Source organism: Fimicolochytrium jonesii, assembly GCF_025526975.1.
Source record: "Fimicolochytrium jonesii strain JEL569 chromosome Unknown EV422scaffold_17, whole genome shotgun sequence".
NCBI classification, from domain to species: Eukaryota; Fungi; Chytridiomycota; class Chytridiomycetes; order Spizellomycetales; family Powellomycetaceae; genus Fimicolochytrium; species Fimicolochytrium jonesii.
Genome location: NW_026515684.1, coordinates 592,154 through 606,344, shown reverse-complemented (window position 1 = coordinate 606,344; position 14,191 = coordinate 592,154). Strand labels below are relative to the sequence as shown.

Genomic DNA, 14,191 nt, shown 5'->3' with positions numbered 1-14,191 from the left:
GCTTTGTCGAATCCTTCATAAATGAGATCATAGATATAGATATCAGTTGGAGTAGATGCAGATTAGATATAGATATTGGGTAGATGCAGATATAGTATATCTGGGATATGCTAAGAATAGACGACGTTGCAACCCGGTGTGCTGCTGCACTATACTTAGGGTGTCGGTTAGCCTGTCAAAGGCTCTCTGGGCTCATACTGCAGCGCGAAGGATGTGAATGTACTGTAAACTACATTGCAATAGACGTAGGTAACAGGTTCCATAGTAGCATTGATCTTCAAAAAAAGTAACCACTTGTTTTCCTACTACACTCTACAATTCCCGTCCGCAGACCACCGTTCCGACCCAACACACTGATGACATACAAAAAGCCCCGCAGGGTCATACTTGTTCTTGATCCGGAGCAGGTACTTGTAGTGAGTGCCATAGAACGCATTCTGCCAGTCCGCCTCGGCCTCATCCGCCTCATTGATGTAAGCATGGGACGAGAGCTTGGCGAGAACCTTTGTCTGCGCGGTCGTGGCACGTCTCTTCTGCAAAATCTGAGCCGCATTGGCATCGTCGGCCCAAAAGTTGGCCGTAACAACGTGCCAGAGTGCTTGTCGCCACGCAGGATTCAGACCCGTCGCATCAGGTGGGAAGTTGGACACTTGCCCGCCAGCGATAAAATGCACAACCAGGAAGTTGGTGCCCATGTCAAGAATCGATGAGAGGGCCGCGCCGACCTTGTCGCGGCCTTTTTGGTTTTGGAACAGCTTGGTTGGGATGAGACGGGAGCCAAGCGCCCCGTTTTCGCCCACCGTATCGGTGCACAACCCCTTGTTAAGGTAGCACTTGAACATGCGGTACGCCGAATAGAAGGTGGGCGAGCCGAAGGATACGCCGGCGACCGCAAAGCGCGCTGGATCCGCAAAATCGAATAACGGCTTGAGCGCAGCGGCAATGGTAGCATTGCTGCCGTTGGGCTGAAACAATGCAAGCCACAGGGTTGTCGAACCAAAGCCGATGTAACCGGAGAGTCCGATCTTGTCCCATTCGGGTTGGCTGTCGACAAACTTTTGGCGCAGGAGGGCAGCATTTTTTGTGATGTTTCCGGCATTTGCCTCAATCGTATACAAAGCGAGGGCCGTCTTTGGAGATGGGTAGGTCCGAATCGTAGCGGAAGTAACGACGCCGTATCCAACGCCGCCACCTCGCAGAGCAAAGAAGATGTCCTGGTTGGTGCACGAGTTAGCGGTGCGCAGCTGCCCGTCGGCGGTAACCACTTTGAACTCCAGGACCTGGTCGCTCGCCATTCCGTAGGTTCCTGATCGCAGGTGAGACCGATCAGCCGCATGTTCATACCGTCAGCAAAACGCAGGAAAGTGAAATTGATGCTTACGAGACAAAGGGCTGTGTCCTCCTCCCTGAAGGTATCCACCGATAACCCCGACTGTCTGTACGGCGCCCCCAACAACAGCAAGGCCACGGGCCTCGGCTTGCTCATAAAGAGTGCCCCATTGCTCGCCAGCGGAGACGGTCACGGCAGGCAACCCGGCTCTAGCAGTGCAAGACTCCGGAATGAAGGTGTCAACAAACTCGATTCCGCGCAAATGATGAAGCCACAGAAGGAAAGATCCTTTTGCGGAGCTGCGGCCAGCTTGATCGCTAGGAACAGATGAAATGATATCAGATTGAAGAACATGGGGCCCCATATGACCAAAGCGGTTTGCACTAACTGGCCGGTGGACTTCACGGTCAGACGGAGGTTATGGGCTGCAGCAAACTTGACGGTCTTCCGAACGTGCTCCACGGTGCGAGCATCAACGCCGAAAGAGGACACTTTTCCTTGTCCGCATGCAGAGTCCGGAAGCGAGGAATTCAATGAAGCTGGACAAACATTGACACCAAACTCGCCGCCCAACGTCTTTGGGTACATCGTGGCCCCAATATGCTCTCCCCAAAAGTAAGGGTTTGTGGCGTTGGCTCGCAAGGCCTCGCATGCGGCGGCATCGAATTCGGGGCCTTGATAGCATACTATGGCGGGAGGTGAGATCTTTGCAAGACGTCCCTCTATGGTCTTGTTGAAGGCGTCAAGAGTTCTGGTTGGGGGAAAGCAGGACGGGCCGGATGACAGACACTTGCAGATGGGGCTGGGTTTCGAGGGCGGCGCCGCCAGGGTGCTGACTGCGAGCGCCAGCGAACCGATGGCGGAGATGGTAGAAAACGGACTCATCTCCACGACCTGCGAAAGCGGGCGAACTGGTCGACGCGAAAGGTTCTATTGCTGCTGGTACGGTGCTGCTCTCGAGACGTTCAAGATGAAGGGGATGGCAGATGGGGAAAATACGCCGATGGTGGACCGGGGACGCCGTTCCCCACCCTTTCCTTTTCAAGCCGAGCACTGCGGGTCGACATCGCGGGAGGCTCCGTGAGGCTCGTGCGGTGGTGGTCGTCGTCGAATATGTACAGTATGGTGCTCCGCCGGGGTGCGTTGTTGTGATCGTGGATTCGTCGGTTGTGGGTGTCGTGGGAAGGTAGGGGAAGGTAGCATTGCGCCAGGCTTTACGCTGCTTCGCGCGTTTCGTCGGGCGACTTTTCACCTTCTGTCATCGACTGTTAACCCGTAGATTTTTCGAGCTTTTTGCAAGTGCATAAACAGTTTTTCACGGCCATCATCTATCACCATCCCGTATCCTTAGCATTTTGATAGTATTCAGCTATTATATCGACAGAGGAATCGTGAGACCCTATGCGATGGCCCATAATTCCATCTAAAATAGATGGGTCTCTAGGTCATTGTATTAGCGACAAGATTCAATGTGACGGTGTCGATGTACCACATGAGTAAGAAGAAGCGGTTCGTTCATCATCTTTCAAAATTTCAACAATGCCTCCATCTCCATAGTCAGTATCGTATGGATTGATTCGGAACTCATAGGTCAAGGATGAGAATTCTTGCGGCATACGTCTTGTTATCTCAGACTTGATCCACCCGATAGTGACCTGCTGTGAACACCAAAAGTGAGCGTAACCGACAAACTCAGATCCGTGGTAGATTGCGCAATGGACGTCGAATGGAGTCTCTGCTTTCTGATTTGTGAGGCGCGCGGTGGTATCAATCACCAAGCGTCCTTTCTCTTTAGCCATCACATAGACAGAGTCGATCCTTCCAGAAATCTCTGCAAAAAGTTGACCAGTGATTCCTCTTCGTCCGTGATTCGATAGAACTGGAAGGTGGCCCGGACAGGGAATCTTTCGGCGCGAACGAGCTTCGTCTGGCCAATAGAGGGTACGTTCTCGTTCACTACGGCGGGGATGCTGAACAAATCGAGCTGAATCTTCGTGTATGGCACCACACAAAAGTGCTTTCGTATTGCGCAACAACGGAACGGGTTTGGTTCAGTCGTTGTGTGTCAGAAGTTGATGTGATGCTTCTGGTACGTTTGCATTAGCGGGACCTGTTTTTGATGCGTTGCTTCTCCCACAACGAAGTAGGAGCGATGAGGCCTCTTCCGGACGTTGTTCTGAGCGTCCTGAAGAGGTTCCCAAGCGATTGGAGGTCTATCTGCTTCGTTTAACGCCGGTAGGTGGGGTCGCAGTTGCGATGCTGGAGGTTCACGCTCCCGTTGACCAAAGCTTCTCAAGGTGGACGCGGTGTTGCTGCCATGTGATGTGGACTGCCTTCCACACGGTTCTTCAAGGGATTGCATACGGTAGCTACGTAGCTGTAAGGTACCGTAGACGGACTGGTGACGGGCACGATGCTGCGTGCTCGCCCATGCCCAAGTCTGTCTAAGTTGAACAGGAACACCTTGCCCGGCTCAGCGTGGGCATCCACAACCGTCCCGTTTATTCATTTTACTTGTGGTTCCGTTCGGATGGTGATCGATGACCGTCCCGTTTATTCATTTTACTTGTGGTTCCGTTCGGATGGTGATCGATGACCGTCCCGTTTATTCATTTCTCTTATTACGGTTCCGTTCGGCGGGTGATCGATGACCGTCCTCCTTTGTTTGCTCTTGTTTGCGGCCGCCCGCATTTGACGCCGCATGCCAGCCCGCGAACTCGCGGGACGATTGGCAACCGGGTTGAAGAACATTCCACATTTCACGCGTTCCGATTCATTTCGGAAGGGAAGCGTTCTAAAGAAGCTAAAACCCATGGCGGATCGGTCCCATGGCTAAGAATCTGAACCCATGGCTACACTGCGGCAGAGTCAACTTAGTAAAGGGAATCAGAACATACCGGAGGTGTTGAAAAGTCCGGTGCGTATCAGTAGCGGCAGTTGCTCCTCTCTCGCTTGTAGAGTCCCGGGAAGGTGTCGGAACAGACGGCCGCAAAGCCGGAACTCGCCCAACCGCCGTGCGGAACGGCACAACCACTCGGACAACAAACCCCGTAACGGATCCCCCAGCTACGTGTTGAGTCGAGACTCGCTCATCTCGCTGTCAAAAAGCACTGTCAGTACACGTGGGGTTACACAAGTACGGGCTGCAGGACCCTGGGGTTCCCATACGTAGTAGAGCATTCTGAGATATCCTCACACATATGATAACAACGTTGTACGATGCTTGAGCATAGGGATCCCGGGGAAACGTGTAATGCGTGTTGGGTTGTCCGGTCTTATTGGAGAACGTGTTGAGTTATTACTGGGAAGTAGCCGATGAAGAGTAGAACCATTACTGGTCTTTTTGTATTACTTGTTGTATGTTTATATACTCCGGACTCTGGCGTCGGGGTCTTTGTCTCTCTGACCGTGACCAGACTGCTTACGCGTCTGCTTACACAATGACAGCAACTGGCAGGATAGTTCGCGTCTCTGCACAACACTCCCCCGACTCGAGCTGTCCAAAAGTCAGCCTGTCCAACTCCCGCTCATAACTCCATTCCAATCAACAACACACTCTATCTCTCCGACACCCAAATCCAACCAATCCATCAATGTTATGGACGACGCGCCCATACCATAAGCTTACCTACTGACAGCCGCCAATGTCAACCGCCAAATGTCAAACGCCAACGTCAATGTCAATGTCAGTGTCAATGTCAGTGTCAATGTCAATGTCAATGCCACTCCCCCTCTCTCCTCTCATTTCGCCAATCCTCTTGCAATATCGCCACTCCTCCTCTCTCCTCTCATTTCGCCAATCCCCCCTCGGCTTCTCCACACCCCCCCACTGCTTCCCCATAGCCAGCAGCTGTAGCAATGCTCTCTACGCTCGCCACGCACGCTCTAGGAGCATAGCTGGCGCCCCCCAGTCCCCTCTTGTTGTTGTTGTTCTCTGATCTGCTGGGTTGCCTATCTAAAAATAGCCGGCCTCTCTTCGTCCATTCCCTTCCTCCCCAGCAGGTCAACACCAGTTCTTCTCATCTCCTGTTCTAGTCCTTGTTTCTTGTTTCGCCAATACAAGCTCTTGTCGCCTATCACTCCCGCCCTGTCTTCTCTACTTTGCTTCCGCCTCCGTCGTCAAGATCATAACAATCAAGATGCCGAACGGTGGTCCAACTTGCCCGATCTGTATGGTCAACCCTGCCATCTACAACGGGCCGTGCGGGCACCTATCTTGCCGTACGTGCATCGTCCAGGAGATGGTGTCTCATTTGCACGCCCCACGCTGTGGCGTTTGTCGGTGAGTGGTGAGAGGAGGTAATTCAACTGATAAACGTGTATTGATTGCTTCTCTTAGAGCCCCGTGGCCAGTTTACTTAACCTGGGACCGGCACAATCGTCAGTGCTGCATGTGCGGCACTAATCCCATCTTGTGTCGCATGGTGACCTCGTGTGGCAACTGCACCATATGCAATGGATGCTCCATTTATCTTGTTCGGCGTCACCCGTCAAATCAAGTTCGGTGTCCGTCGTGTCATGTAGCTTTTGACACTCCGCCGCTCACTTGGCTCCGAAGAGCCATTATTTAACAATACGGCGTGTAGTGTACACTTTACTGTCGTAGCCCACATAATTCCCGTAAATAAACAGAGGCCAGTCTTGGAAGAGCTTTCGTTTGGATGTCCGCTATCATTTCTTTTGTTGAGATATACTGAATATCTAGCTTGCGTTCAGCTACAAGTTCCCGAATAAAGTGGTGTCGAACGTCAATGTGTTTCGTTCGCTGATGATCCACGGGATTGTTCGGAAGTTTGATGGCGGCTTGGTTTCAAACCATGCGTCTTGAGGTGGCTGCTCGACTGACAGGAAGGCGTCAGTACTTGTACTAGTCAGCCATCAATGGATTTTGGGGAGAAATTTGGCGCCCGCACGCCCAACCGGGAAGTGCGTCGCGTCGAGGGACCAATTCTCTCCCCACGCTGTACTAGTCAGCCCTCAATGGATTTTGGGGAGAAATTTGGCCCCCGCACGTCAAACCGTTCATCTCTCATATCGCCGCCATCTTTGGGTCGGATCGCGCACGGGCTCCCGCAGCTCATCTCATTTCATGCAATGGTAGTGCATCTCATTTACCATATCGCCGAAGTCGGGTCTCGCCGTGCGGGATCCGGCGTCGTTGGGTCCAAAGATGTGCTGGATCATATGTATCTATTTATCGTTTATAATATACAGCGCGGTTTCGCCCGCGAAGGTTGCTCGCTAGCGCTCCCAAAGGGGGAGCTCCTATTCCGAGCTGCCTCAAGCGAGTGCCAGTCAAGTCGAGAGGGTAGCGTATCGCGAGGCTGCTCCTATTCCGAGCTGCCTCAAGCAAGCGCTAGTCGAGTTGAGAGGGTAGCATATCGCGAGGCTGCTCCTATTCCGAGCTGCCTCAAGCAAGCGCGAGTTGATAGCGCTGTGGACGAGCATCGCTGCATCTAATTCTCACCTATAGTGTTGCGGACCGCTCCGTTCCTTCCAAGTAGATGCACGGCGTGGAGGTATGCCCGAGGTTACCTGAGCGCAAGAGAGAGACAGAGAGAGAGAGAGAGAGAGAGTGGGTGGGGATCGGGGGGCAAGAAGGCACATCCCGCTACCTTGAAATACCTTGAAGCGGTCTGGAGTACAGTACAGGTAATGCCTGGGAATGCCGGCGGTCGGCGCTGGCTTTTCTGCCCGTTCAAAGGACCCTGAAGAAAAAGTCCGGGTCCCCAGGTGGACCCCAGGATAAAATTATCGCCTCGCTTCGAACGTTTCTAACAGTTTTCGAACGCAGTGTGTCATTCAGGAAGGCTTTCCAGAAGACCGTCGTGGGTAGCGACTTGTGTACATTGCATTCATTTCTACACTAACAACCAGCGACCAAAAATGTCCGAGCGGATGATGAGTTAGAGAGCGGAGGGTTGCTATATATTAGACCGACGACCTAAAAGGTCCGAACGGATGACTGTGGGGAAGGATTATTTAGCCGGGTTATTCATCTTCATCAGGGAGGCTGTATTTCCGGATGGCCGCGGCCGTCGCCAGGGGCAGCGTCACAACAGCCGTGTGGCGACTGCCCCTGGACATGTCAAGCACCGCCGTTCCGTGGAGCTTGTGAGGCATCCACACCCACATGCAGTCGGGCTGCAGCACCAAGTAGAAGCCTTGCTCTGGCAGCGCAAATGCCCACTCACCGACGACGGTTGCCGGAGCGGCGGCATAGCCTGCCGCCCATTGCGCGCATAGCTTGCGGGCTTGAAGCTCCTCCGGAAGCTCCTCCTTGGGGGTTGACTTCCATATGGCGTGGCCTGTGTGCGGGTTCAGCTTGCCGGCCACGCCGTTGTCCGACGGGTCGGAGTGAACGACCACTTGATAGTTGGTGGTGGCGAACAGCGGGGGGAACTCATCGGAATTTGGCCCGTACACCTCTGGCATGGCCATCATCAGGTATGCCGCCGCGGTGGGGTCGCGGTTGGCGAGCTCCTGCAGCAGTCGCTTGGTGAAGGCCTTTTCCGTGGCGACGAGAAACTTCTTTGCGGACATGTCTGCCCCTCCTTTCATTGAATAGTGCGATGTCCCCCTGGCATATCCCGAGTTCTTGTTGCCAGGACGAAGCCCCGCAGCGTGCATTGTGCCCCTTGAGGCCTTCCATCGAACCACAGCCGGCCGGGATCCACAGGACTCGACAATGAGCCCCAGCCGCAGGTCGTGTTCGCGACGACCCGCGCTATTGTACGAGATTGTGGCCACAAGGACGCCGTGCTCGTCGCAGATGTAGATGTCCGCCCCCGCCTGGGGTTCAATTTGCTCAAGCCCATCCAGGCCCCTCGCCTTCGCCAGCCTCTTCCCAAACCCCGCATAGACCATCTTGCCCTCCCAGCCATCGCACGAGGCGGGCGTTGGCACCACAATGTGAACAGCCGGGCGGCTAGCGGAGGGCTGGAGGTCGACTGAGAAGTCGGCCGTGGTAAGACTGCCATCGCTGATCGCGGCGATGATGCCGGACTGGAGCTCAATGTGGTGCTTGGCGCGCTTCTTCTGGTGACGGGAGCGCGTTGGCCTATTGATCCACCAACCCCAAAGGGTGGGGTTGTCTTGCTTGATCTTCTGTGAAAAAAGGCCAATCGCCTTGGCCTTGTCTTCTAGGCTGGCGTCCCGGGCGGCAAGGCCGGTGTCTACCAGCAGCAGATACAAAAAGGCCACCGTGTCGCCGAAGATAGCTGTGGCGCGGGTCTCGCCCATGCCCATCAGAAGAGCCTCGACCGCGGTGGGTGCGACCGGGGGCGTGGCCTGCGGCGCGGTAGAGGGAGGGGGGGAAGGGAAGGCGTTAGCAGACCCAGCCCGATCGCGACCAGGGCGGCGCATCCCATGCAGGTCAACCTCCCGCAAGCGGCTGTCGTGCTCAGCATAGGGCGCGAGATCAGCGTATGGCAAACACGCCCAGACAGCACAGCCCATGCAGGTCGACCTCCCGCAAGCGGCGGTCGTGCTCAACATGGGCCGCGAGAGCAGCGTATGGCAAACACGCCCAGACAGCACGGCCCATGCAGGTCGACCTCCCGCAAGCGGCGGTCGTGCTCAACATGGGCCGCGAGCCCAGGCGGTCAACACCCAGCGGCCACTCACCTCGCTTGACGTTTCCATGCTCAAATGTGCTTGCTCTGCATGAGTTGCCGGGCTTGAGCTGGAAGGAGGTGGGCGCTGGCCAGGGGGGTGAGGGGGCTGTCGTCCGCCGCGAGCGCTTGACGTTTCCATGCTCAGAGTGTGCTCTGCGTGAGTTGCGTGAGCTGCGAGCGCTTGACGTTTTGTGTGAGAGGAGGAGAGTGTGGTCTTGGAGATGCGGTGTGGACAAGCCACGACTGCGCCAGGCTGTAAATCCTCCCCGCTCATTACCACAGCACTGACGCGAGTTCTTTGACACACAGCCATCACGGCAATCACCTGCAACACCTGTCTCGGCACAGCACAGCCAACATGTCCTCACACCAGGCGCTCCAGGGGCACCTGTGGTGTGGCATCGTTACTGGAGCAGCCGCACCACGGCGGAAGAGGAGGAAGGTTGCTCCGGTTACCCCGCGATTGCCGATACGTTTGCCAGCCACACCATTGCAAACCCTGCGATTCAAGCTCCCACCTTCTGTCCAACGCCACTTGCCCCAAGCAATTGCAGACATGGTTGGCGAGAGCTCCGGCGATGAAGACGGGCAGCAGCAGCAGCCGCAGCAAGGGCTTTCACCCGCGGACAGGGGTCTGCAGCGCCCACTGCACCTCCCCGCGCCCATCCCTTTCCGTTTTCCCAGCACACCGGGTCGATCCCTGGTGCTTGAACCCCCGCCACCACCACCAGTTCAACGACCCCGCCTGTTATGGACGACGCGCCCATACCATAAGCTTACCTACTGACAGCCGCCAATGTCAACCGCCAAATGTCAAACGCCAATGTCAATGTCAATGTCAGTGTCAATGTCAGTGTCAATGTCAATGTCAATGTCAGTGTCAATGTCAATGTCAATGCCACTCCCCCTCTCTCCTCTCATTTCGCCAATCCTCTTGCAATATCGCCACTCCTCCTCTCTCCTCTCATTTCGCCAATCCCCCCTCGGCTTCTCCACACCCCCCACTACTTCCCCATAGCCAGCAGCTGTAGCAATGCTCTCTACGCTCGCCACGCACGCTCTAGGAGCATAGCTGGCGCCCCCCCAGCCCCTCTTGTTGTTGTTGTTCTCTGACCTGCTGGGTTGCCTATCTATAAATAGCCGGCCTCTCTTCGTCCGTTCCCTTCCTCCCCAGCAGATCAACACCAGTTCTTCTCATCTCTTGTTCTAGTCTTTGTCTCTTGTTTCGCCAATACAATCTCCTGTCGCCCATCGCTCTCGCCTTGTCTTCTCTACTTCGCTTCCGCCTCAGTTCGTCGAGATCATAACAGTTTGATCTGCTCCAACACTGCGAAGTTCAGAACCCGTCAAGCCTTGCATCTGCCAAACCTGTTCGCCATGGCCCAATCCGAATCCGTACCTTTCACCGCCAAAGCAATGGAATGATATGTGCCAAGTCAACGCCAACCTAGCCCAAGCCCAAGCCAACGCACAAGCTGCTCAGAACATTGCTGCCCAGGCTCAACCCGATGCGTACACCCATCCCCAAATCCCCAACCCTGCGCCTGAAGCTCTGGAGCCAAAGATCAGCTCAAGCCCAGGCAACCTCAGCCGCCTGAACCAGCCCTAGTCGCCCTAGCACCCAACACCAGCTCGGCTCAGCACCTCCAGTAACCCGGTCACCCTGTAACTAAACCCTGTACCTCGACACACCACCGCCGACACCCGGAGACCCTCAACACTCCACCCGCTCTGTTCGTCTGTTTTTCCTTGGGCTTTCTCACCTCCGCATCTACTGCAACGGAAGAAGCCAACCCTCTCGTTCTTGCTTGACACCCCTGTTTCCGGCCATCCCAATCCAAGTCCCGCATCCCCGTCTCAGGCACGAAGATGACACCATGAAGAATCTCAGTAACTCATCACACCCATTACCCGAGGGCATGTGGGCAAACGATCACTTCAAGGACCGTTGTCCACGTCACCCGTCTTGTCATGTTGCAGCTCAATCCATCCTCCATCTCCGTTCCTTGTTCTGCACGTCCGACAATTCCCGACCCCGGCTTCCCTGGCCTTCTTACCTCGCACCATTTGCAACGGCAGAAGCCAGCAACCACCTTCCTACGATCCGCAGTACCCTGTTTCCTTGGGCCACCTCACCACGCAGCAATTGCAACGGCGGGGGCCACTCTCCCATGCTCTGTTTCCGCGAGGTTCCCAAAAAGGAATGCTCGCCTCTCGCCTTGGTTTCTGCGGGGTTCCGAAAGGAGTGCTCGCCTCTCATCTCGGTTTCCGCAGGGTTCCCAAAAGGGAATGCTGGCCTCCTGTCTCGGTTTCCGCGGGGTTCCCAAAGGAATGCTCGCCTCCCGTCTCGGTTTCCGTGGGGTTCCCAAAAAGGAATGCTTGCCTCTTGCCTCGGTTTCCGCGGGGTTCCGAAAGGAATGCTCGCCTCTCATCTCGGTTTCCGCAGGGTTCCCAGAAAGGAATGCTTGCCTCTCGCGGGGTCCACACAAAGGATGCTCGCCTCTCGCAACCCTCTCACCTTGGAAGATCGCTTCCGTTCCCGCCGGCCCCGTAGACACTAAAGGCCGGCGCGCTGAACAAATCCTCCCGTAGGCCTTCTCACCCCGCAACAATTGCAACGGCAGAGGGCGCACCCACGCCCAGTTCACCCCAAGTCACCAGCAACACCCTACCTCTAGCTACCAAAACCTTGGAGTCACCCTCCTGATCTCCTCTCGCCGAGCCCCACTCCAGCTTGCCGCCCTCCTGGACATCGGTGCGAGGTCCTGTTTCATGGATGCAGCCTACCCCGTGGCCTTCCACTCTCGCAAATTCACGGCCGAAGAGATCAACTACGAGATCTATGACAAGGAACTTCTGGCCATCCAAGACTCCTTTGCCCAGTGGCGCCACCATCTCATTGGCGCCCGTCACAAGATCACCGTTTACTCCGACCACAAAAACCTTCAGTACTTCATGACCACCCGCACCCTGAACCGCCGCCAAGCCCGCTGGTCGATATTCTTCTCGGATTTTGACTTTGTCATTACCTATCGCCCCAGTCCCCAGCAGCACCAAGCCGATGCCCTCTCCCGACGCTCCGAACATGAGCTAAAAGAGGGGGAAGAAGCGTTCCGCTCCCAGGCAACCACAATTTTGACTCCCGAACGCCTTCAACTCACGGCTGCCTACCTCACACCCATGGATACCACGCTGCTTGACAAGCTTAAGGCCGCCCAGGCCTCTGATCCCCTCGCTAAGACCATTCGCGAAAAGCTCAAGATACCCCTCGCCCAACGAACTGAGGAAACCCAAGATCGTATCAAGCGGTTCTCAGATGAAGATGGGATCCTGCTGCACGATAACCTGGTCTATGTCCCCACCAACGAGCTCCGAGCTGAAGTCTGCCACGACATGCACGATACTCCCCTAGCCGGCCACTTTGGGATGTCCAAGACGCTCGAACTCGCCTCCCGCAACTACTGGTGGCCCAGCCAGTGGCGCTTCGTCAAGGCCTACGTCAAGTCCTGCGATACCTGTAGCCAAGCGAAATCCAGTCAACACAAACCATACGGCCTACTCCAGCCCAACAGTATCCCTACCCGCCCTTGGGGATCTTGGTCCCTGGACTTTATCACCGGTCTGCCTCCCGGGGACGGGTACAACTCCATCCTGAACGTCAACTGTCGCCTCACCAAGATGGCCCACTTCATCGCCTGCAGCGAGTCAGAATCCGCCGAATCCACCGCCGACCTAGTCTTCCACAACATCATCCGTCTCCACGGCCTCCCCGACAACGTCATCTCTGACCGAGGACCCCAGTTTAAGTCCCGGTTCTGGCGTCGACTTCTCGAACTCCTTGGGGCAAAAGCCAACCGCTCCTCGGCCTTCCACCCCCAGAGCGATGGCCAGACGGAACGCACCAACCAGATCCTGGAGCAGTATCTCCGATGCTTTTGCAACCACCAACAGGACAACTGGAAACAGCTTCTGTCGTCCGCCGGGTTCGCCTACAACAACACCCACCAGTCCGCCTCCCAGACCACCCCCTTCTACGCCAACAAGGGTCTCCACCCCCGCTTCAGTTTCGCGGCCTCTGCTACCTCCGAATCCGTCAACCCCGCCGCTGAAGCCCGCGCTAAACAAATCAGGGAAGTCCATGAACAGCTCGCCCTCGAGCTCAAGGAAGCCCAAGATCAAATGAAGCGCTACGCCAACGCCAAACAAATTCCTGGACCGGACTTCAAGCCTGGCGACCACGTCTGGCTCCTCCGCAAAAACCTCCATACAACCCGGCCCTCTCAGAAACTCGACCATCGCAAGATTGGGCCATTCCCCATCGTCGAAAAAATCAATCCCGTCGCCTACCGGCTCAAGCTCCCGCCTACGTACAAAATCCACGATATCTTCCATGTCTCGCTCCTCGAACCCCGCTTCACCATCCCCGAACAACACGAACCCGAACCCGCGCCCTCAGAGACCATTGAGGGTCAAGAAGAGTGGGTTGTTGAAGCCATCCTTGACTCTCGCATCCATTGTTGTCGCCTTCAGTACTTGGTCAAATGGCAGGGCTGGCCTGACTCCGAGAACACCTGGGAGCCCGTGGAACACCTCACCCATACCGACGCACTCCTCCAGGACTTCCACAGCGCGTACCCCAACAAGTCTTCCTCTGTCCCCGTAGCACCTCCTCTGCGGCCACACCAAACTCGACGCCGCCGCCGCCGCCGCTAAAGAGAGGGGTGATGTTATGGACGACGCGCCCATACCATAAGCTTACCTACTGACAGCCGCCAATGTCAACCGCCAAATGTCAAACGCCAATGTCAATGTCAATGTCAGTGTCAATGTCAGTGTCAATGTCAATGTCAATGTCAGTGTCAATGTCAATGTCAATGCCACTCCCCCTCTCTCCTCTCATTTCGCCAATCCTCTTGCAATATCGCCACTCCTCCTCTCTCCTCTCATTTCGCCAATCCCCCCTCGGCTTCTCCACACCCCCCACTACTTCCCCATAGCCAGCAGCTGTAGCAATGCTCTCTACGCTCGCCACGCACGCTCTAGGAGCATAGCTGGCGCCCCCCCAGTCCCCTCTTGTTGTTGTTGTTCTCTGATCTGCTGGGTTGCCTACCTATAAATAGCCGGCCTCTCTTTGTCCGTTCCCTTCCTCCCCAGCAGATCAACACCAGTTCTTCTCATCTCTTGTTCTAGTCCTCGTCTCTTGTTTTGCCAATACAATCTCCTGTCGCCCATCGCTCTCGCCTTG

The 14,191-nt window shown here is 55.7% G+C and overlaps 2 protein-coding genes across 2 annotated transcripts; both read right to left on the bottom strand.

The window, feature by feature from the left end:
- EV422DRAFT_115583 (uncharacterized protein) lies at positions 1-2,624 on the bottom strand. The gene is made up of 3 exons (XM_053064635.1): positions 1,719-2,624; positions 1,382-1,647; positions 1-1,306 (listed from the first exon to the last, which is right to left on the bottom strand). Exons 1-3 carry the CDS (start codon positions 2,213-2,215, stop codon positions 306-308), a joined length of 1,764 nt encoding a protein of 587 aa, XP_052924384.1. The 5' UTR covers positions 2,216-2,624; the 3' UTR covers positions 1-305.
- A 4,697-nt stretch (positions 2,625-7,321) lies between these two features.
- On the bottom strand, positions 7,322-8,827 carry EV422DRAFT_568935 (uncharacterized protein; the record flags this gene model as incomplete). The annotated part of the gene is made up of 1 exon (XM_053072705.1): positions 7,322-8,827. One exon carries the CDS (start codon positions 8,825-8,827, stop codon positions 7,322-7,324), a length of 1,506 nt encoding a protein of 501 aa, XP_052924383.1.
- Positions 8,828-14,191: the final 5,364 nt, after the last annotated feature.

Excerpts from the sequence above, each read along its gene's own strand:
- EV422DRAFT_115583 (XM_053064635.1), bottom strand. The coding sequence starts at position 2,215 with ATGAGTCCGTTTTCTACCATCTCCGCCATCGGTTCGCTGGCGCTCGCA. Across the intron at positions 1,648-1,718 it reads ACCGTGAAGTCCACCGGCCA|CGATCAAGCTGGCCGCAGCT; the intron begins GTTAGTGCAAAC and ends ATCTGTTCCTAG. Across the intron at positions 1,307-1,381 it reads AGGACACAGCCCTTTGTCTC|GAACCTACGGAATGGCGAGC; the intron begins GTAAGCATCAAT and ends ACCTGCGATCAG.